Below are 21,369 nucleotides of genomic sequence, written 5' to 3' on the forward strand. Positions count from 1 at the left end.
AACAATCCTTCTATCTCGACATCCTGAGTTCTGGGACAAAAGGCCTGGACAACCCTGCCAAGTTCCTCATGTTTCTGGTTTTTTTTTTTTTTTTTTTAAACATACCCCCAAACACTAAAACTGACATGAATTTGAGATGGGTTAGTGTACTTGTTTGATTTCCAGGCCCGCATTGAGGAGCTAGAGGAGGAAATCGAGGCAGAGAGGGCCTCCAGGGCCAAAGCAGAGAAGCAGCGCTCTGACCTCTCCCGGGAACTGGAGGAGATCAGCGAGAGGCTGGAAGAAGCTGGCGGAGCCACTTCTGCCCAGATCGAGATGAACAAGAAGAGAGAGGCTGAGTTCCAGAAGCTTCGCAGGGACCTGGAGGAGGCCACCCTGCAGCATGAAGCCACATCAGCCGCACTTCGGAAGAAGCACGCGGACAGCATGGCAGAGCTTGGGGAGCAGATCGACAATCTGCAGCGGGTCAAGCAGAAGCTGGAGAAGGAGAAGAGCGAGCTGAAGATGGAGATCGACGATCTCAGCAGTAATGCAGAGACAGTCGCCAAAGCCAAGGTACTAAACGCCGTCTCTAGAGGAGGGCAATGAGCCAGAAAAACAGCACCCATTGTTCTTGGCATCGAATGTGGTTCTCAGGCATTTTCTGTCCTAATATATTCCTGAAGTTTCGTTTTCTGAAAGTACTGACTAATACCCCCACTGAGATGACTTTGAAATCCACTTCAGCGAATGTCAACATCCACTATATGGGTGGTTTCCAGTAATAAATGTAACAGATATGTTGAATTCTGGCGTATGCCAAAGCACCAATGTCGTAACTTTCTACTCACAGCTCACATATTTTTAAAAATATATTTCATTCTTTTAATATTAAAACATCTTAATACTTTAGAAATCAGGGTTTATCTTTTCTTTCCCTGCCTATATTCAGTTTCGATTCTTCCTTGTCACGTGATCCACAGGGCAACCTTGAGAAGATGTGCCGTACCCTGGAGGACCAGGTGAGTGAGCTGAAGAGCAAGGAGGAGGAACAGCAGCGGCTGATCAATGAGCTGACCGCCCAGAGAGGGCGTCTGCAAACGGAAGCAGGTAGGGACACCTCCTCTGGCTCCGCACAACCTGCACTGCACGAATGGGATTCTTCCTATCCAGCAAAACCCTCACTTTCAGAGGGAAATCAGCAAACTATCAGATTTTTTCAAGGCAGGCCACAAAGGTGTGGGGAAGCAAAACTAAGTAGACAGGTTTGCTCTGCGCCTGTGGCAATCCTGCCTGCAAATTTGCACTTTGACTTTAATTTTTTGTTATTTTCCATTTCTATAACAGTATTTAAAATAAATAAAAATTGCATACACCTGCACACCGCTTATTGCTATACCCTGTGTTCTCCCCTTTTACTGTTGTTAGGTGAGTATTCCCGACAGTTAGATGAGAAAGATGCCTTAGTCTCTCAGCTGTCAAGAAGCAAGCAGGCGTTTACCCAGCAGATTGAGGAGCTGAAGCGTCAGCTTGAGGAAGAAACCAAGGTGAGTTTTACCATAGATCTTGACGAACCAAACCTGAGAATGTCCAGTTCTATTCTACTTGAGGTACGTACGTATTACAGAATATATGAATTGAAATCACTGGACCGTCCCTTCTGCAGGCCAAGAACGCGTTGGCCCACGCCCTGCAGTCATCCCGCCACGACTGTGACCTGCTGCGGGAACAGTATGAGGAGGAGCAGGAAGGCAAAGCTGAGCTGCAGAGGGCCATGTCCAAGGCCAACAGCGAGGTGGCCCAGTGGAGGACCAAATATGAGACGGATGCTATCCAGCGCACGGAGGAGCTGGAGGAGGCCAAGTATGTGCCACGAATTTAAGAGAACAAATTACGGTCTCCGGTACTGCTTAACTCAGCAACTCCCATGAGAAGCGATGGTGATCTTGCTGATGATGATGTGAAAATATCAGAAGCTAGCATTTATCGAGTGCAGTTTCTTCTAATCACGTGTATTTCAATTCAGGAGCTGGATCAAAAGCCAGTTTTGCCTCTCCTAGTTGTCTCCGTTCCTGTGTCAAGTGCTTCACATTCAGCCACTCACAGCATAGTATAGCATAGCATAGCACAGCACAGCACAGCATAGCACAGCATAGCACAGCACAGCACAGCACACACAGCATAGCACAGCACAGCACAGCACACACAGCATAGCACAGCACAGCACACACAGCATAGCACAGCAGTGTTAGGTCGCTGTCACTGTTTTTCTAAATAGATTTATTAATAGAGGAACAGCCGGTACTGCAACCAGATGTTCTAATTCCAGTGGTCATCTTCTTAAGCTCTGAGTGGACAGACATTCCTCTTAAAATGCACAATCAAGTTCCCTAAACTGTACAAAGTGTCGAGGATTGGTCTAAATAAGATATGGTTTTAGTCTTGGTAGACAGAGGGTACCTTCGATTGCATCTTCTTGGGTGTCAAGTTTAAAGGGGTTTTTGGCACACCACTGGGAATAAAGAGAGAATATAGAACACTCAAATGAAAGTGAAAGTCGCCTTTGCTTCTGCTGCATGAATTGTCCAAATTATCTTTCAACTGTGTTCTCCAGTTAAACTTTCCAAATATACATGGTTTAAACAAATTAGCTATTTTCTGGGGGCACGGGTCATAAAAGGAATCAGAAAGTCTGAGAAAACAACATGTTTGGTATACTTTTCCCCAATAAGAGTATTTAGTTAGCTTCAATTTCCTTTTGACTTAAGACGGGCTGTATAAACCAATCCACAATATTGTACTAGGTAATTGTTTTCACAGTCATCCCAATCAGAATTCCTATAAATTCCAAGTCACTGAGTGTATTAAGGCACCTAGCACTGACAGCAGCCTCTGGGAATCCAGTAACATCCCAAGATTCCAAATTTGGACTTCACCGAGTCCAAAGAGCTGCCACCTTGGCACTCTTCGGTTTGTTACTATAGAGTACAAGCCTGGTGACTACTGCTTTGAAAAGCACACTTGTTTTGCCAGTATAGGACAGGACAGCGAGAAAGAGTCACAGCCATTATCATTTTGTTCCTGGCTCTGGCCAGGTCTTGACAGTCTGGCTAACTTCTCAGGAAGAAGCTGGCTCAGCGCCTGCAGGCGGCTGAGGAGCACGTGGAAGCCGTGAACGCCAAGTGTGCTTCCCTGGAGAAGACGAAGCAGCGACTGCAGAATGAGGTGGAGGACCTCATGCTGGATGTGGAGAGGACCAACGCGGCCTGCGCTGCCCTGGACAAGAAGCAGAGGAACTTTGACAAGGTGGTCTAACCTCCTTAAAGTGTACAAAAACTTTATTTGGTCTTCCTTCTCCCTGTGCCAGCTGATAATCTGTGGTTTTTTTAGGTCCTAGCCGAATGGAGACAGAAATATGAGGAAACTCAGGCTGAGCTGGAGTCCTCCCAGAAGGAGTCCCGTTCTCTCAGCACCGAGCTGTTCAAGGTGAAGAACGCCTATGAGGAGTCTCTGGATCACCTTGAGACTCTGAAGAGAGAAAACAAGAATCTGCAACGTGAGTCCCAACCTTCCCCATCCTCCTTAGGCCAGGCTGGACCCTCCCATATTGCCCACCTTCCCGATCCTCCTTAGCCCAGGCTGGACCCTCTCATGTTGCCACCATTTCTACCTTTTCCTCTCATCTGTTCTTCCACAGAGGAGATTTCTGACCTCACTGAACAGATTGCAGAGGGAGGGAAGCATATCCATGAGCTGGAGAAAATAAAGAAACAAGTGGAACAAGAGAAATGTGAGATCCAGGCTGCCTTAGAGGAAGCGGAGGTACAAGTTACTATGTTCTTGGGGGGTGGGGATCAAAGGCAAACACTAGCAAAAGTATCAAGCTGAGTAATGGCACCATGAGCTGAGTACATTACTGTAGAGCAGAGACAATTAAAGTATGGGATCTTTGTGCACAGGACAGTTAAGTGGTTAGCAATGCCAAGACTGGGGCTGGAGCGATGTCTCAGCTGGTAACAGCTCTTACTGCTCTCCCAGAGGACCTGAGTACAGTTGCCAGGACCCACATCTGTGACTCACAACCACTGGTAACTTCAGCTCCAGAGAATCAGACACCATCTCCTGGCCTTTCAGAGCTCCTGCACACACATGACACACATTCACACAAACATGTATGCACATAAATCAAATAAAAATAAATTTGAGAAAAATGCAAATGTTCTACCCCATCAATTCAGTTTCTTAGAATTTACCACAAGAAACTAATCTCTTTGTTTTGTAAGAGAGGGTTTCTCTGTGTAACAGCCCTAGTTATCCTAGAACTCATTCTGTAGACCAGGCTGGGCTTGGACTCACAGAGACCCACATGCCTCTGCCTCCCAAGTGTTGAGATTAAAGGTGTGCACCACAACCACCTGGCAAGAAACTAGTCTTAAAAGAGATAAAACTTGGCTGGGTGGTGGTGGCACATGCCTTTAACCCCAGCACTCAGGAGGCACAGGCAGGAGGATTTCTGTAAATTCGAGGTTAGCCTGGTCGACAGAGCAAGTTCCAGGACACTACACAGAGAAACTCTATAACTCTATCAAAACAGAAAGAAAAGAAAAGGGCAAAACTTTGAGACAAAGATGCTCAGTGGGCTATAGGACTTTCCACCAAACATTATACCCTCTGTTCAAATCTCCACAACCTACACCTACAGGGTAGAAGGAGAGGAGCAACTCTCACAGATTTATCCCTGACCTTTGAGTTTTCTCTCTCTCTTAATTACTTATCAAATAAATAAGTGGGAAAAAAGGCAAAAAGTATGATTAATATGGGGAAAGATTTTTGATAGACAAAAATATTTGAGTTTAATATATATGCAAGACATATTTGCATATACAACTTCGATTAGATAGAAAATAGATAGAAATAGGTGAATCAGAAAGACCATAAATGAGGTCAAGGCCAGCCTGAACCACACAGCAAGAGAGCCTGTCTAAAAAAATAAGTATAAAAAAATGTACCACATGAAAATAGTTGCCTCTTTGTGAGGGACAATAGGAAACTGTTTTTATGCATTGTCCCCACATTGTACTACAAGTATGTACTATATAATAAGGAAAAAAAGAATTTTGAAACCGATAGTTTCTATGCCAGATTAGTATTGCACACATGAAGACTGTAGTTTACAAAACATTATGTATACTACATGTAAAATTAATCAGATAATTCTATTAGTACCATCATGAATCTTTAGATAGTACACAGTATCTTTCTTACAGAGCAGGCCAATATAAACCATAACCAGATAAACAAAAAATTATTCGCCTCATAGGTTCTTAGGACAATTACTTCAACTTTAAAGTTCAACACGCAATAGGAGCGTGCCTCACAAACTCATAGTACACACCAAGGAGTTCTCTTCCGCTCAGTGCTGACTGATCTCTCTGTCCTCAAGGCATCTCTGGAGCATGAAGAGGGAAAGATCCTGCGCATCCAGCTGGAGCTGAACCAAGTCAAGTCTGAGATCGACAGGAAGATTGCCGAGAAGGATGAGGAGATCGACCAGCTGAAGAGAAACCACATTAGAGTCGTAGAGACCATGCAGAGCACGCTGGATGCGGAGATCAGGAGCAGGAATGATGCTCTGAGAGTCAAGAAGAAGATGGAGGGAGATCTGAATGAGATGGAAATCCAGCTGAACCACGCCAACCGCTTGGCTGCTGAGAGCTTGAGGAACTACAGGAACACCCAAGGCATGCTGAAGGTAGACATCCATTGGCCTCTCAGATGAGTCAAAGAACACACCTGTCTGCCGTTCTCACAATTAAGCCATCTTTTTAAACTATTTTCCTACTGCTGTGATAAAAACACCCTGGCAAAAAGTAGCTTAAAGGAGTGTTTATTCCAGCTCGCAGGTCATCTGTCCAGTCCACCACGGCAGGGAAGTCAAGGCAGGGGGAAGGTGAAGCAGCTGATCACACTGCACCCACCATCAGAAACAGAGAGACATGGACTCAAACTAGCACTTGGCTGGCTTTCCCCATTTTATACAGGCCAAGATCCCCGGCTCACAGAATGGTCCTGCCCACAGTTACAGTCAGGCTTCTTATATCAATTAAGATAGTCATGATAATCGACAGTCCCCCTGTGGCATGCCCATTGTCCTCTCCCAGCTCATTCTAGAGTCTGTCAAGTTAACACTGGCTCTCATAGCCACTCCCCCACTTGCCAAATTATACAGTCGAATGCACCAAGGAAGCCAAATGACAGTGTTTAAAACATAACAGTTTCCAGAAAGTATATGTAGAAGAACAAACAGAAGCCAAAAGATGAAGAAATGTCAAGAGAGAAAATACCCAGGCTTTCCACAAAATAGGCCTGAGGATGAACCTTAGTTTTGTCATTCTCTGAGTTCAGGAAAGTTATTTCACCTCTGGGGCCTGTTACTTCCACATAATAAGAGTAAGGTTCCCACTACAAGGATGGCAGTAAGGATCCAGTGAGACGGCAGCTATCATGCGTGATGTGGAGCTTGTAGAAAATGTTCTATAAATGATAAAGAATAGTGGCATGCATGTGACAGACAACAAGATAAAGGCAGAGACAGAGCAAGAATCTTGATGATTTGCTCACACATTAAACAAAGGCCACCATCATGCTTAAGATCACACAAATGACAGGCAAGTGACCTCCTGTTCCTAGCACCAGTACACTGCTGTAGCTCATTTCCTAGGTCTCCATCTCCTCTTCAGAACAAAGTATTTTTTGTTTAACTTACAGGACACCCAGCTGCACCTCGATGATGCTCTCCGGGGCCAGGAGGACCTGAAGGAGCAGCTGGCAATTGTGGAGCGCAGGGCCAACCTGCTGCAGGCTGAGATGGAGGAGGTGCGGGCCACGCTGGAGCAGACAGAGAGGGGCAGGAAGATTGCAGAGCAGGAGCTGCTGGATACCAGTGAGCGCGTGCAGCTCCTCCACACGCAGGTGAGCCAAAGGCTGGGGCACCGCTAAGTCAGGAGTCTAGAGAGCGAGTACATACGTAAAACCAAGGATGGGCCCACATCTAAACCACCGCAGTTACGACAGGGTGACAGGTGACTTTGTTGAGCGTTCCTATTTCTTTTCCAGATTTTCCACCAAAAAGTGTTTGTAAATTTAGAAATAAGGTTAGGCTTTGGGGGTTATTTGAAACCAGGAAGAATAATGTTGAGTAAACATGCCTTTGACTCCAAACTGAAACACATTTCATGAAACACTTGTCGGTGGCACGGTGAAGTTCAGCTGCTCTGTGCTTACTGCTCCCAGGCCTCACAGAGCACCTAGCCTCCCTTCCTGCTCATCATTAAATGTAGTGGCAGCCCTGGTAGGATCTCTGGGATACTAAAATATCCACACTTCAGTATTTCCAAACAGTCCCCATTGAGAATACTGGGCTGGAATTTTAAGAAGATGTTTTCATAATATTAATTCAGAATCCCCCCAAAGGACAAATTCTCCCTTGTCCCCCCCCAACACACATACACACACACACACATACACACACACACACATACACACACACATACACAATTCTTTTGAGAGACTTCCAGTGCCATGCACTCACATACACACACATTAAAAAAACAAACAAACTTTTAAACATAGAATACTATAAATAAAATAAATGAAAGAACAAGTAACAGATGACAACTCCTATGGGCATTCACTGTTCTTGTCTTGAGACAGGGTCTTCCCGTATAACACAGGCTAGCCCTAAATTCATGACTCACGTGCCTTAGCCTCCAGACTGCTGGGATTTCAAGCATGTGCTGTCATACTCTGTCAATACAGGCACTCCTAAAACTTCAGAGGCCCTCCTTTATAAGGCAGATAGGCAGGAAAGGACTGAGTACCAGAAAGGAGGTTTCAATTATGCAAATGATTACAAGTTTGCATCAAACAGAATACTTCCCAGTAGTAAATGTTGGCATTGGTTTCCCTGAGTTAGATAAAAATAGAACATTTATAAATCCCAAGTGGGAAGCCTGAAAATCTTATACATTTCCATTTTTCCCCCACAGAACACAAGCCTCATCAACACCAAGAAGAAGCTGGAAAACGATGTTTCACAGCTCCAGAGTGAAGTGGAGGAAGTGATCCAAGAGTCACGCAACGCAGAAGAGAAGGCCAAGAAAGCCATCACTGACGTGAGGGCCTTATGCGTATTCTCCTCACACCTGTGCTGCCTGCCACCCACTGGGCTCACTATTTTCTTGATTTATTGGCTTTTCAGGCAGCCATGATGGCGGAGGAGCTGAAGAAGGAGCAGGACACCAGCGCCCACCTGGAGCGGATGAAGAAGAACCTGGAGCAGACGGTGAAGGATCTGCAGCACCGTCTAGATGAGGCTGAGCAGCTGGCGCTGAAGGGCGGCAAGAAGCAGATCCAGAAACTGGAGGCCAGGGTGGGTGCCTTTAACCCTAATGGGAAGGGCGGGGGGACACAGCCTTCTTGTTGTGGGGTCAGGAAGACCCTGGCCATACCTGCAGTACTCCCTAGGGAATTAACATTCCCCAGCACTGACTGGAGGGGCGGAGCTACATCTTTCTCTTGGTTACAGGTCCGTGAACTTGAAGGAGAGGTTGAGAATGAACAGAAACGTAACGCCGAGGCTGTGAAGGGGCTACGGAAACACGAGAGAAGAGTAAAGGAACTCACCTACCAGGTGAGAGCAATGCTTCCAGAATGCGCAGATATCGTGCCTGAGGAGAAAGGAAAACCCTGGAGACTGATTGGGTGTCACTTGCAGACGTGCATGTTAACTCCATGCATGTAAGGATAAAGAGAGAGTTGCTAATCATAGGCATATGTCAAGCTAGGGTGGTGAGGGAGGCCTTTACCAAACAACACTGAAGGGGGCATGCAGGTCAGTGGTAGACTATGTATGGTTCATACAGGCTTGATCTGCAGTAAGGGGAAGGAAGCTGGGAGGGAGGAGAGGAGAGGAAGAAAGGAGGAAGAGAAGAAAGGAAGGGAGGAAAGCAGCATAAGAGAGAAAAGAATATAGGCATTAAAGCAAAGCAAACTAGATGTCAGTCCTAGTGTGGCCTCACCCAGAATAGCTGGGGGAGGATTGGTCAAGGTGCATAGACTTCTATAGTACAGAGGCTGGCACACGTTTACCAAGTGTAACTATAACACAGGCTGGTCAAGCTTACCCACAAGCACCCTTTCAGTATATCCGCAACTTATTTTGGCACTGGTGGTAGACTAGTTCTTGGAACTGAAAGCACTTTTTTTTTTTTTTAATCAAACTTTCAGACGGAGGAGGACCGCAAGAATGTGCTCAGGCTGCAGGACTTGGTGGATAAGTTACAGGCGAAGGTGAAATCCTACAAGAGACAAGCTGAGGAGGCCGTAAGTGTCTTTGAGGTTTCATAGAACAAAGCAAACTTCTGTTCAGGGAGAAAATGTGTTAAAAAATAAAAAAAAAAAAAAGCAAGAGCAAAAACCCCTTTAGTGAGGAAGGAGGGCACACTGTAAGAATCTGCCATTCATGTGTTTTCTGGGGGCTGCGATCTTACAAATATAAATGCACACACTCCCATGCTAATTGTAGGCTAAGCCTCAAGAGGAGATGTTGTTGTTAGGCAGAAAGGCTGGGGAAAGGGAAAGTTCCAAATACCCAACCTTAACTGATAGCAATACACACAACAGAATCACTGACACCAGGGTGAACAATTCCTGTCTCCCAACATACCAAAATCAAATGTTCCCAAAAGTGAAATATGGATCCTCACCCCTACACACACACACACACACACACACACACCAACTGGCTTGTTGACTGACTCACTGTATAGGTAAGGCTTTCCTCCCTATATCCATCCCAGCAACTGGGAGAACGTGATGGAAGATCTAGCAGCAATGTGAGGCCCTGGGTTCGGCAGTATCAGACAGCAAAGAAACGATGCCGGAAGATTCCCCAGCTGCACTTTCCCTGTAGTGCTCGCCCCATTCTTCCAGATATATGTGAGAGGAAGGAAGAAAGGGCAGAAATATTAACAGCCACACAATAGAGGCAACTTTTATCTTAGTCCCATGCTTTCCTTTCTTGTGTATTAGTCTTAAATGCTAGGAGAGAACAATGTCTAGTGGGATTTCCTTACTGTGCTCTTTGAGGGTACCTGAGTCCCTTCTTCCTTCCCACCCAAGAGATACATCAGAAAAAGGGAAGCAAGGGGCTGGAGAGATGCTCAATTGTTAAGAGCACTGGCTGCTCTCTCCGATAACCCAGGTTCAATTCCCAGCATTCACATCGTGGCTCATAAACATCAGTAATTGCATTCCCATGTCTTTTTCCAGTCTCCCTTGGCACTGCATGAATGTCTCACAGACATACATGCAGGCCAAACACCTAAACACATAAAGTAAAATTAAAATAAATCTTTTCGAAAAGCAGGGAGGTGGTAAGCAGATTTGACAAAAGGCTGGTCTCTTCCACCTGAAAAACAATTTCTCCTTTCCTTGCTTCAAGTCAAAATTGACACGAGAGGTACAAATCGGGTTGAGGTTAGATAGAGGTCAGACACGACCCACAGCGCATGACAAGGGAATACAATTGAAGATGGCCTGGTAACGGGTACAGCGAGACCTCCAGCATCTAACTGCCCGAACTCTTGTCTGTGCTCAGGAGGAACAATCCAACACCAACCTGGCCAAGTTCCGCAAGCTCCAGCATGAGCTGGAGGAGGCTGAGGAGCGGGCTGACATTGCCGAGTCCCAGGTCAACAAGCTGCGGGTGAAGAGCCGAGAAGTTCACACCAAAGTCATAAGTGAAGAGTAGGCGTCCTTTCCCGAGGCTGCCGAGTGGCTGACGAACATGCGCAGAATGTGCTGCTTCCGGTCACCGGCTTCACTGCGTTTACTTTTCACCTACTGCTGACTAAATAAAAACTACAGCATGTTTATAAACTAAACCAGGCTATCTTTTTATTTGCAGAACTATTTGCTGGCCAAGCCAGTTCTCACCTACCTGTTGTTTTCTGTTATCATGGATGGTTGTGTGGGGCTGTCTTGGTTCACTTCCGGTTGCCACGATAAAACACTGACCAAAAACAACTTGGGGAAGAAAGGGTTTGTTTGGCTTATAGGTCACAGTCCATCAGTGAGTGAAGCCAGGGAAGGAAGTCAAGACAGGAATGTAAGGACTAAAGCAGAGACCATAGAGGAACCCTGCTTACTGGCTTGCTCCCCAACTTTCTTAAACAACCCAGAACCACCCACAGACATGCCTTCAAGCCAATCGGATGGAGGCAGTTCCCCAACTGAGGGTTCCTCTTCCCCCACTCTGGTTTGTTTCAAGTTGACCAACATTAATGGGCAGGAGAAGCTCTCTGCCAACCAGAAGTCTGTTTTGTTTTTGTTTTGTTTTGTTTTTTCGAAACAGGGTTTCTGTACTGAAACTAGCCCTTGTAGCCTTTAATCCCAGCATTTGGGAGGCAGAGGCAGGCGGATCTCTGTGAGTTCGAGGCCAGAAGCCTCTTCTTCAACCTTGAACGCTCCCTCCCACACAGTATCTATCGGTCATGTAGGGCCTTTTGTTTGAGACACGGTGGGTCTCCCTATGCTGCCCAGGCTGAATTTAAACTTAAAATTCCTTTGCCTAAACCTCCCTACTGCTGGGACTACAGGAGTGCAGGACTTGTTTTAATAAATATCTCTGGATTGCTACAAAGGATTAAGGAAATCTGTCTCTGAGGGAGCCTCTCTGAGGGAGCCTTTCCAGAAAGATTCATTCATTTTCTCACTGTCTAGATACCAGGCATCTACCCTGTGCCAAACACTGCCATAAATTCTGTGGGTGTCTCCGAGAACAAACAGTCCTCAGGGAATTTACACTCTACAGGGAAAGAAAGGTAATCAATACATAAGTAGCTGTGAAATGTATCAGGTCAGTACAAGCGGAAAATCTAGACTTTAAGGGAAATTGTGATAGTTTAACGGTGGAAGGCAACCTTAACAGGTTGGAGCCAAGTGGTACCACGAAGTCACACCATGCAACCAGAGCTCAAGGCGGAAGTTTATTGGGGGGAGGTTCAGAGGCAGCCTCTGAGCGAGAGAAAGAGAGACAGAGAGAAGAAGAAGAAGAAGAAGAAGAAGAAGAAGAAGAAGAAGAAGAAGAAGAAGAAGAAGAAGAAGAAGAAGAAGAAGAAGAAGAAGAAGAAGAAGAAGAAGAAGAAGGGTTTACATTTCATAAAGGAATAAAGGAACATAGTACATACACATAGGGGCAGTGCTCTATGTAGCGGCTGAGGTAGCTACAAAGTCACATCTTGGCAGCTGCTGCTGCTGTGTCCTGCTAGGTCCCTGAGAGTAGGCCAGTGTAAATGCTGAAATGCTAACATTCCCCCCTTTTGTTTATTATAAAAAAGATGAGGAAATAAGAAGGGGTAGCTGGTGAGGTGGGAATGGAGGTGTTGTGTTCTCTAGACTGCTTCCTGCCTTCTTGGGGATGTCAGCATCTTTAGGGGACCTGAGAAAGCTGGGATGCTAGCCAAGTCCAGAGATAGCTGGCTATTTCACTGCTGTCCAGGCTATGTGGGACCGTCCAGAGCTAGGAAAGCACAGGCCTTGTTGAAATAGTCTGTGAGGTTGGACCACTGGGGGCAACCACTTGGGAGCTGTCCAGAGGCAGATTTTGAGGGGACCTGGCAGGGTGCTGGTAGAGCAGAAGATAAAGTTAAGAAGTTTAGGGGCAATTTTTCCTTAGGTTCTGATAATTGAGGGAGGTTACGTCCAAGAAAGGGGAATATTAGGTGACGAGGGAGAATGAATGGCAACAAGGCATGTGAGCTGTGAGAGAAACGCATTGGCTCTCCAGTTTCAATGCTGTCATGGTTTTCTTTTATGTGGTGAATAAGACCACGGAAATATAATTGTCAGTGAAGGTGGAAACCCTAACTCGGTAGCTTCAGAATGGCTTTTGGAACTGCACAGAAGTTTGTCGGGATACACACACTTTTCAGACTGGACGTGGGTTTGAGTGACTCTAGTCATCTAAATGTGTGATGTTTTCATTTGGGAGTTCATAACAATAAAGTGATTAGTAAAAATAAACGAATGAGTACAGATAAATAAATTCTTCACCAGGGAAATGTGGCAATGACAGAGCTTTGGGGAAATTCAAAACAGGCTAATGTACACGAATGTAAAGGCAAGGGAATTCTTCCTGTAGAAACTACAGCAAATCCATCAGCTTGGTTCCATCTCCCAATTTCCGGGTACTGCCGCTGTCTCCATTTATTTAGAGCTTAGATTTCTGCACCAGCGTCCTGTAGCTCTTAGCACACGCATCTCCTTCATGAACACACACACACCCCTTAGCAATTGTAAATAATAATATGCAGATTTCCCTCCGTTTGCAATTAGACTATGTTTCAGGAAATCTTATCGTTAGCTGAAAATACTGTTAAAATGAAAATACGTTGACATACCTAACCTAACAGAGAACTTCAGAGGACCGGTTATTTTCCACTGAGATTTCTGGGCTGACTGGGGTCCTAGTGGACAATGTAGTATACAGCGGTCCAGGAAAAGATCAAAATTTGAAGTTGTTCATGAGGGAAGAGCACTCTCAACTGAGGAAAGCCTCTATGAACTGACCTATAGGCGAGTCCGTGGGGGTGTTCTCTTGATGAATGGTTGTTGTGGGAATGGTTGTTGTGGGAGGGCCCAGCCTGTTGCGAGCCTCGTAATCCATTGTAAACTGCGGATTACAAGCCACCAGTAAGCAGTACTCCCCTGTGCTCTCTGCTTCTGTCCTTGACCTGACTGAATTCCTGCTTTGGCTTCCCTCAGTGATGGGCTGTAATAGGGACATGTAAAACAAATGAGCCCCTTCCTACCCAGCGTGCTTTAGGCCATGAGTTTATCAGGGCAACAGAGAGCAAACTAGAACACATGGCAAGTCTGGTTAGTGGCAATATCTAGTAATCTTGAAAAATGCTAAATGGATAGCAAGTGTTCTTAGCACAGCATAACTATGGAAGCTAATGTATTTGTTAATTAGCCAGGTTTAAGTACTCATGTATGTATATATGCATACATACATGTTCATAGATCCATATGTATACTTACATATAGACATATATGCATATACATACTTACACATGTACATATATGTATGTGTGCTGGTTGGTTTTTCTGTCAGCTTGGCACAGGCAAGTCATTAGTGAGCAGGGAGCCCCAACTGAGCAAACGCCTCCATGAGATGGCTATAGGCAAGCCTGTTGGTCGTGTTCTTAATTAGTGGTTGATAAGGGAGGGCCCAGTCCATTGGGGCAGTGCCAAGCCAGGGCGGTTCTATTTATAAGCAGGTTGAGCAAGTCATGAGGAGCAAACTAGTAAGCAGCACCCCTCCATGGGCCTCTGCAGCAGCTCCTGCCTTCAGGTTCTTGCTGGTTTGAGTTCGTGCCTTGGCTTCCCTCATCAGGCTGTGACTCAGGATGTCTAAGCCAAATGAACCCTTTCCTCCCAAGTTGCTTTTGTTTGTGGTGTTTCTTCACAGCAATAATAACCCTGAGAATATGCATACATAAATATGTATGTACACTTCAAATAACATTGTTCTTAATAAACACACACATTTTTGTCAATTTTTAAATTAAAAATTTTGATTTTGAATTAGTAAATTTTCGTGTGGTGTAAGCGAGTGTCGGGAGCCGTCCATCTTGTTTTTGGAGAGAGGATCTCTCAGGGACTCAGAGCGCACTGAGCGGCTAGATGGGATGCCCAGGGGCTCCTCTTTTCTCTAGCTCCCCAGAATGAAAGTAGGTGCTGCTGCGCCCAGGCCCAGCTTCTTCCGACAGGTTCTGGGGACAGCAGAACTCAGGTGTTCATGCTTCCACCCTAGCGCTTTCCGGAACCTTCTCCCCAACCCAATACATTTTATTTAATAAAATTTTCCTTCAGCAAGTTTGACCCTACTTTTTCCAAGCGTCCACTACTTTGGAATTTCTTTTTCAAGGCTCATATTATTAAAATAAATAAAAACAACCTGCCTCTTAAGATTTTATATCCACTTCTCATCAAAAGAGGGACATAGCTGACAAGAGAAAGACGGAGGGACAACCGGTTGATGGATGAGACCATTAGCACAGCTGCTAAAGGCTGCTGCTTTCATGCAAGCTTTTCAGTGGGGATTAAGATTCCAGAGCTAAGACCCAGCAGCTGTCAGGGGGAGAGCTGACATTCTGACTCCTGGTTTCAGGCACATGTTACCAGTATCAGTATCCCCAGCTACCCTCACTACAGACTTCAGTCACTTTTTCCTAAGCGGGAAGCTGAGGAATCAGTCGTGGGCAGATCCTTAAGCCCGGCTTAAGAGTGGAATTCACCAGCTTGATTTCACCCTCCTGGTTGCCAGAGTCCCCAAGATGCAGCTTCCTGAGGCCACAAGGAAAAATGAACACCCCCACTGCGTGATGAAGGAGAAAAACAGTCCGTCTTACCGATCACACCCAAAACAGGGCTTTTCTTAGATTCCTCCGGGCTGACCTTCACAAGCTGAGGGCAGACTGTGTTCTCAAGGTTGTCAGAGAAGCTATGGCTCATGCCTTGGGGCACTCTTGAAGAAAGTGGAACTCAGAGTACTGTGGGGTTCAGATTATGAAAGAATTCTGCACAAAGAGTGGATAAGGACAGTAGTACTCTAGGCAAGGACTGCTGTGGGGGTTCCGTACCCCCCACCCCACTATTCTAACAATTCAAATGATTCACAGATTTCAGTGCCCAGGTCTAGCTCACTATGACTTTAAATACAGGTCCCTGTGAAGGTGAGCGTAGAAAAGCCCCTGAAATCTTCAGATTGGGGTGGAGGGATCCTGGCAATGGTTTCCAAACCCTGCTGAATGGTATGGGCTGTAATCCCAGAATTTAGAAAACTGAGGCAGGAGGATGGCTTGAATGCAGCCTGGGCAACCCAGTAAAATCTCATCTGAAAGCAAAACACAAAACTAGAATTTCGAAAATGTTCTGCCCAGCGAGTCAGGCCACCTACCCTGTCCTCAACTTCTCTCTCCACACCAAATTTCACACATTCCCCACCACACCCTCGCTCAGTCTGAAACCTCTCAGTGGACGGATGAGGCCCACCCTGATAGGCTCATTGATCTCACATGTGGGCCAGGTCCATCCCAACTCTGCAGACATCACTTCCCACTCTTTCTTCCCTCTGTCTGATCCCTTCCCAGATGTTCTGGGATGCACAGGAAGTGGCTCCCACCACCTCTGGGCCATTGGGATATGATTTCTTTCTGGAGGCATTGGGTGGTTCTCCCTCAAGCCACATTCCCACATTTTTCAAGCATTTTGAGACCTGGCACGAGCCAATTAAATCATGAGAGGCTTCAAAGGACAACTTTGATACCCAACACCCAGAAAACTTTTTAATCATTTGTTGAATCAAATGGGGATACCCAATAGAGTCTTTTTGCATAGCAAAATGAAGCATGGTAAACACAAAGCAAACATAACCAAAAGATCCTGGAAGTATAGGAGATTTTTAAGGTCTGGGTTTGTGGTTCAGCCCTTGCCTAGCTGGCGCAAAGACTGGTTGGAGCTCAGTACATGCACGTCCCCGAAAAGCTCAAAGAAGTAGAGAGGTAAAGCAGAGAGACAAACAGTTACCAGAATGTGAGGGGAGGAAATGAGAAGCAAGGGAATGAGAGGAGAGGAGAGGAGGAAGTATGGGCATGACAGGTGCGAAGTTAGAAGAAGTAAATTCTGATGTTTTATTTCACAACAGATTATAGTTACTTATAAGAAAGTGCATATTTTAAAATAGCTAGGAGATTTCAAATGGTCTCTTCATAAAGAAATAGTAAAGGCCTGTGGTGATGAATCTGCTAATTTCTCCAATATCCATATACACATGTACCAAAACAAGGGTTCAATAGCATAGATAAATAAAAAGAGATAAATAAAAGGATCTTGTTGACCATTGTCCTTTGCTTTACAGAGGCTTCTCAGTTCCAGGAGGTCCCTTTTATTATTTTTTGCTCTCAGTGTTTGTGCTACTGGGGTTATATTGAGGAAGTGGTCTCTGTGCCAATGTGTGTACTTCCTGCTTTCTCTTCTATGAGGTTCAGTGTGGTTGGATTTATGTTGAGGTCTTTGATCCATTTGGACTTGCGTTTTGTGCATGGAGATAGATATGGGTCTATTTTCATTCTTCTACATGTTGATATCCAGTTATACCAGCACCATTTGTTCAATATGCTTTCTTTTTTCCATTTTATATTTTTTGCCTTTTTTTTTGTCAAAAATCAGGGGTTCATACATGTATGGATTGATATCTGGGTCTTCGATTCGGTTCCATTAGTCCTCGTGTTTTTTTTTTTTATGCCATTGCCAGGCTGTTCTCGGTACTGTAGCTCTGTAGTAGAGTTTGAAATCGGGGATTGTGATGCCTCCAGAAGTTCTTTTATTGTACAGAATTGTTTTGGCTGTCCTGGATATTTTGTTTTTCCATATGAAGTTGAGTATTGTTCTTTCAAGGTCTGTGAAAATTTTTACTGGGATTTTGATAGCATTGCATTGAATCAGTAGATTGCTTTTGGTAAGACTGTCATTTTTACTATGTTAATTCTACCTACCCAAGAGCATGGGAGATCTTTCCAATTTTTGGTGTCTTCTTCAATTTCTTTCTTCAAATATGTAAAGTTCTTGTCATACAAGTTTTCCACTTGTTTGGTTAGAGTTGCTCCAATATATTTTATGTTATTTTTGACTATTTGTGAAGGGTAATGTTTCCCTGATTTATTTCTCAACCCATTTATCGTCTGTGTAAAGGAAGGCTATACTGATTTTTTTGAGGTAATCTTGTATCCTGCTACATTACAGAAGGTGTTTATGAGTTGTAGAAGTTCCTTGATAGAATTTTTGGTGTTCTTTATGTAAATTATCATATCATCAGCGAACAGTGAGAATCTGACTTCTTTTCCAATTTGTATCCCCTTGATCTCCTTTTGTTGTCTTATTGTACTACCTAGAACCTCAAGTACTATATTGAATAGATATGGAGAGAGTTTAGTTTGATGTTGGCTGTTAACTTGCAATTTATTGCCTTTATTATGTTTAGGTATGTTCCTTGTATCCCTGCTCTTTCCAAGACCTTTATCATGAAGGGGTGTTGTATTTTGTCGAAGGCTTTTTCGGCATCTAAGGAGATGATCATGTGGTTTTGTTTTTTCAGTTTGTTTATATGATGGATTACATTGACAGATTTTCATATGTTGAACCATCCCTGCATCTCTGGGATGAAATCAACTTGATCATGGTGGATGATTTTTTTTATGTGTTCTTGGATTCAGTTTGCCAGTGTTTTATTTAGTATTTTTGCATCAATGTTCATGAGTGAGACTGGTCTGTAATTCTCTTTCTTAATAATATCTTTGTATGGTTTGGGTATCAGGGTAATTGTAGCTTTGTAAAAGGAGTTTGGCAAGGTTCCTTCTGTTTCTATTGCATGGAACAACTTGAGGAGTATTGGTATTAGTTCTTCTTTGAAAATCTTGTAGAATTCTGCACTGAAACTATCTGGCCCTGGGCTTTTTGTTTGTTTGTTTGTTTGTTTGTTTGTTGTTGTTGCAAGACTTTTGATGACTGTTTCTATTTCTTTAGCATAAACTGAAAATCTTAAGAACTCCCTCAATCTCAAGCAAACCGAGATGGGAGATCACCCTACCCCAGCATCAGTTTGCAATCTTCCCCTCCCCCTTGTTGTTTCATATAGTTGTGTAGCAGATTAAAATGCCCAGGGCTGTGGGAACAGAATAAACAGCTATATGCAGTGAGTAGGACTGGAGGATTGATAGACCACAGAAAGGCTGGGTCAACTGGTTGACCCACTAAACAGCAGCATGAAAGACATAAAGACAGATGATGCCGACATGGCTTCCAGAGGCCTCTACCACAGGCAGTGGCTGGCACATTCTCCTGAAACTCACCGTTCCCAAACCCCAGGTTATTCTGTTGCCATGGCAGCAGTCCCTCTCCATTTCCTAAACTGTCACATCAGTTCCAGGGAGTACCCTCCCATGCATTCATCAACTCACTTAATTGCCACAAGAACTTCAGGTCATTGCTGTACAGCCCCATTTCAATGAGGACTCAACTAAAACTCTAAGAAAGGTTGTTATTACCTAATCCCTATACCTTAAATGGTAAGAATTTGGTGGACTTGAATTCTACCTCTTAAGATTTACTCTGGCTTACTACATAATCATGCAGACTTTAATTCTCTAACCCCATATTCTGGCTGTGTTCACCAAAGAGAACTTTAAAAAAAAAAATACACTACAACTTCGGCAGCAGTAACTAAAATCAATGTATTATGCTCACCTTAGTTCTAATAAGGCTTTAACAAGCTAAAGTATCCAATCATAGCTGATAGACAAAGCATAAGAAGACTCTAACCTCAGGCTTGAAGCTATGCCAAAAGCCTCCAGTTTACAAAACAGACCTAGCTAGCTAGATTTCTTCTCTGAACAGAATGTTTCAAGCCACACTATCTCCCTCATTATCTTCAGAGAGTTATCTGGTTTGCTTGCAGTTCTGAAAAGTGTCTATAATTTTGAAGCATTAGCGTCTAAGACAATCTTGCAAAGCCAGAAGCAGTTACCTCATAGCAAAAAAGGCAAAACAAAGCTGGAGTCAAAGGGTAGTTGTTTGAGTTCTCACTCCACCGCTCACTGCCTATAAATGACTGCTAACCTCACCCAGCTTGTTTCCCACTTGAGAAACTATGATGTCTATGTGTCCAGCTGGATTGGTGGCTCATAACTCTCAGCTGAGCTGCATCAGCGCCATGGGTTTAAAGCTTTTATGAACTGCAATTTGAGGTCCTGACTCAGAAAAAGGTGGTGGAAGGGAGGGAAGAAAAGAAAAGAGAAGAAAAGAAAAAAGGAAAATATATTTTCTGTCTTGCAAAATTGTAGGAAGTAAGTAGCTACATGATTGCCTTGAGGAAGGCTACATGTTACGTTTGAAAATTCTGATCTTTGTATTCTTGGATTTCCGTAGGGTGAAGAGGGGTGAGATTTTACCTTTAGCGTGAATTGGGTGACTTACACAGAACCTCAATTTCTGCTTCTGTAAGATGAGAGATGAACTAGAAAATATTCCAGGCTCCCTTTACTATCCAATAGTGTCATTCAATTCTTGAATTGGGCAACTCAAATATGAATTAGTGTTGTTCACTAACTTACTTGTCCTAAGACATTCATCCAGAGACTTCTGTTCCTGTTTGAGAAACTCCCTGCTGCTCTTTGAAAGTGCTTCTGGCAACAAGCTCTTAGCTAGCCCACATTGTGGGAGCGAAGCGTGATCCCGCTATCAGCACAGTTAATTGCCCTTTCTTCTCAAGTATCCTTGTAAGGCTGACCTTGACCATGCTTCTTCTCAAGTCTTCTCCCTCCAGCCTTGCTCCTGTCCTCCTCTCCTTCCCAGTGCACTCTCTGAACCTACATGTTTCCCAGACTGCACCTTCCATTGTACTTGGTGCCCAGCCTCTCTTAGGAAAATCAGAGAAATGCTTTCTTCCTCCTCAACATCTGTTCGCTCCTTAATCCCCAGCCTAAGCTGCCACCCTCAGCATCCTTCTAATGTCACTGTCAGGTCACCCTCCTCATTGATACGATGCCCTATCCCTGATCCTCCCTTTCTCCGCTTCTTTAAATAGTCTTTATTCATGTACTCCCTCTTGAATATGTTACTGCCCTGGACTTCTTTGTTGACTCCAATAATAAAGTTACTTATACTACAGAGTGAGAAAAGATTTTGTAAGGAGACTAGACAAAAAAAAAAAGAAAAAAGAAAAAGAAAAAACGTCAGTCCCAGAGGTCCTTTCAGATATGATAGAGAAGGGGAATCGCATGATGTGGAAGCTATAGACTATAGCACATAGTGGTGGGATAAAGGTAAGACTTCCAACCCATTGAGACACTTGGAGGTGATGGATTTTTATTACCTCGATTGTGGCAATCAGACAGTAGCTGTATCCGTAGGTCCAGCTCATATGAGTGTAGACATTAAGCATGTGTAGGTTTGTATATATTGATCAAATTCTCATACAACTGTGGAAGGAAAGAAAGGAGGGAGGGAAGGAGGGATGGAGAAAGACAAGGAAGTAGGAAGACACCCTTGAGATCTAATCCCCTCCTGTGAGACAAAACTCACTTTGGTAGACCAATATTAATCTCTTCACAAAGGTGGCCATGACCCAGTTACCACCCAGTGGGCTCACCTCTCCAAGACCCACCACCTTTCAGTCCTGTTATACTGGGGACCATGCCTCCAACACATGAAGCCTTGAGGCACAAACCATAGCAGATGAAGACGCATTTGGGTCTTCTGATTCCA

The 21,369-nt window shown here is 44.4% G+C and overlaps 1 protein-coding gene across 1 annotated transcript in view; it reads left to right on the forward strand.

The window, feature by feature from the left end:
- LOC130876997 (myosin-8) overlaps positions 1-10,792 on the forward strand; it is a 29,314-nt gene extending 18,522 nt beyond the window's left edge. Inside the window, exons 25-38 of the mRNA XM_057773920.1 lie at positions 166-555; positions 963-1,089; positions 1,408-1,526; positions 1,646-1,842; positions 3,102-3,285; positions 3,370-3,535; positions 3,677-3,801; positions 5,423-5,731; positions 6,748-6,951; positions 8,028-8,153; positions 8,240-8,410; positions 8,567-8,671; positions 9,268-9,363; positions 10,640-10,792. Of these exons, the coding sequence (XP_057629903.1) occupies positions 166-555; positions 963-1,089; positions 1,408-1,526; positions 1,646-1,842; positions 3,102-3,285; positions 3,370-3,535; positions 3,677-3,801; positions 5,423-5,731; positions 6,748-6,951; positions 8,028-8,153; positions 8,240-8,410; positions 8,567-8,671; positions 9,268-9,363; positions 10,640-10,792 (2,472 nt within the window). The remainder of the gene's footprint in view (positions 1-165; positions 556-962; positions 1,090-1,407; positions 1,527-1,645; positions 1,843-3,101; positions 3,286-3,369; positions 3,536-3,676; positions 3,802-5,422; positions 5,732-6,747; positions 6,952-8,027; positions 8,154-8,239; positions 8,411-8,566; positions 8,672-9,267; positions 9,364-10,639) is intronic.
- Positions 10,793-21,369: the final 10,577 nt, after the last annotated feature.

The sequence above is a fragment of the Chionomys nivalis genome, chromosome 7 (assembly GCF_950005125.1).
Source record: "Chionomys nivalis chromosome 7, mChiNiv1.1, whole genome shotgun sequence".
Lineage (NCBI taxonomy): Eukaryota > Metazoa > Chordata > Mammalia > Rodentia > Cricetidae > Chionomys > Chionomys nivalis.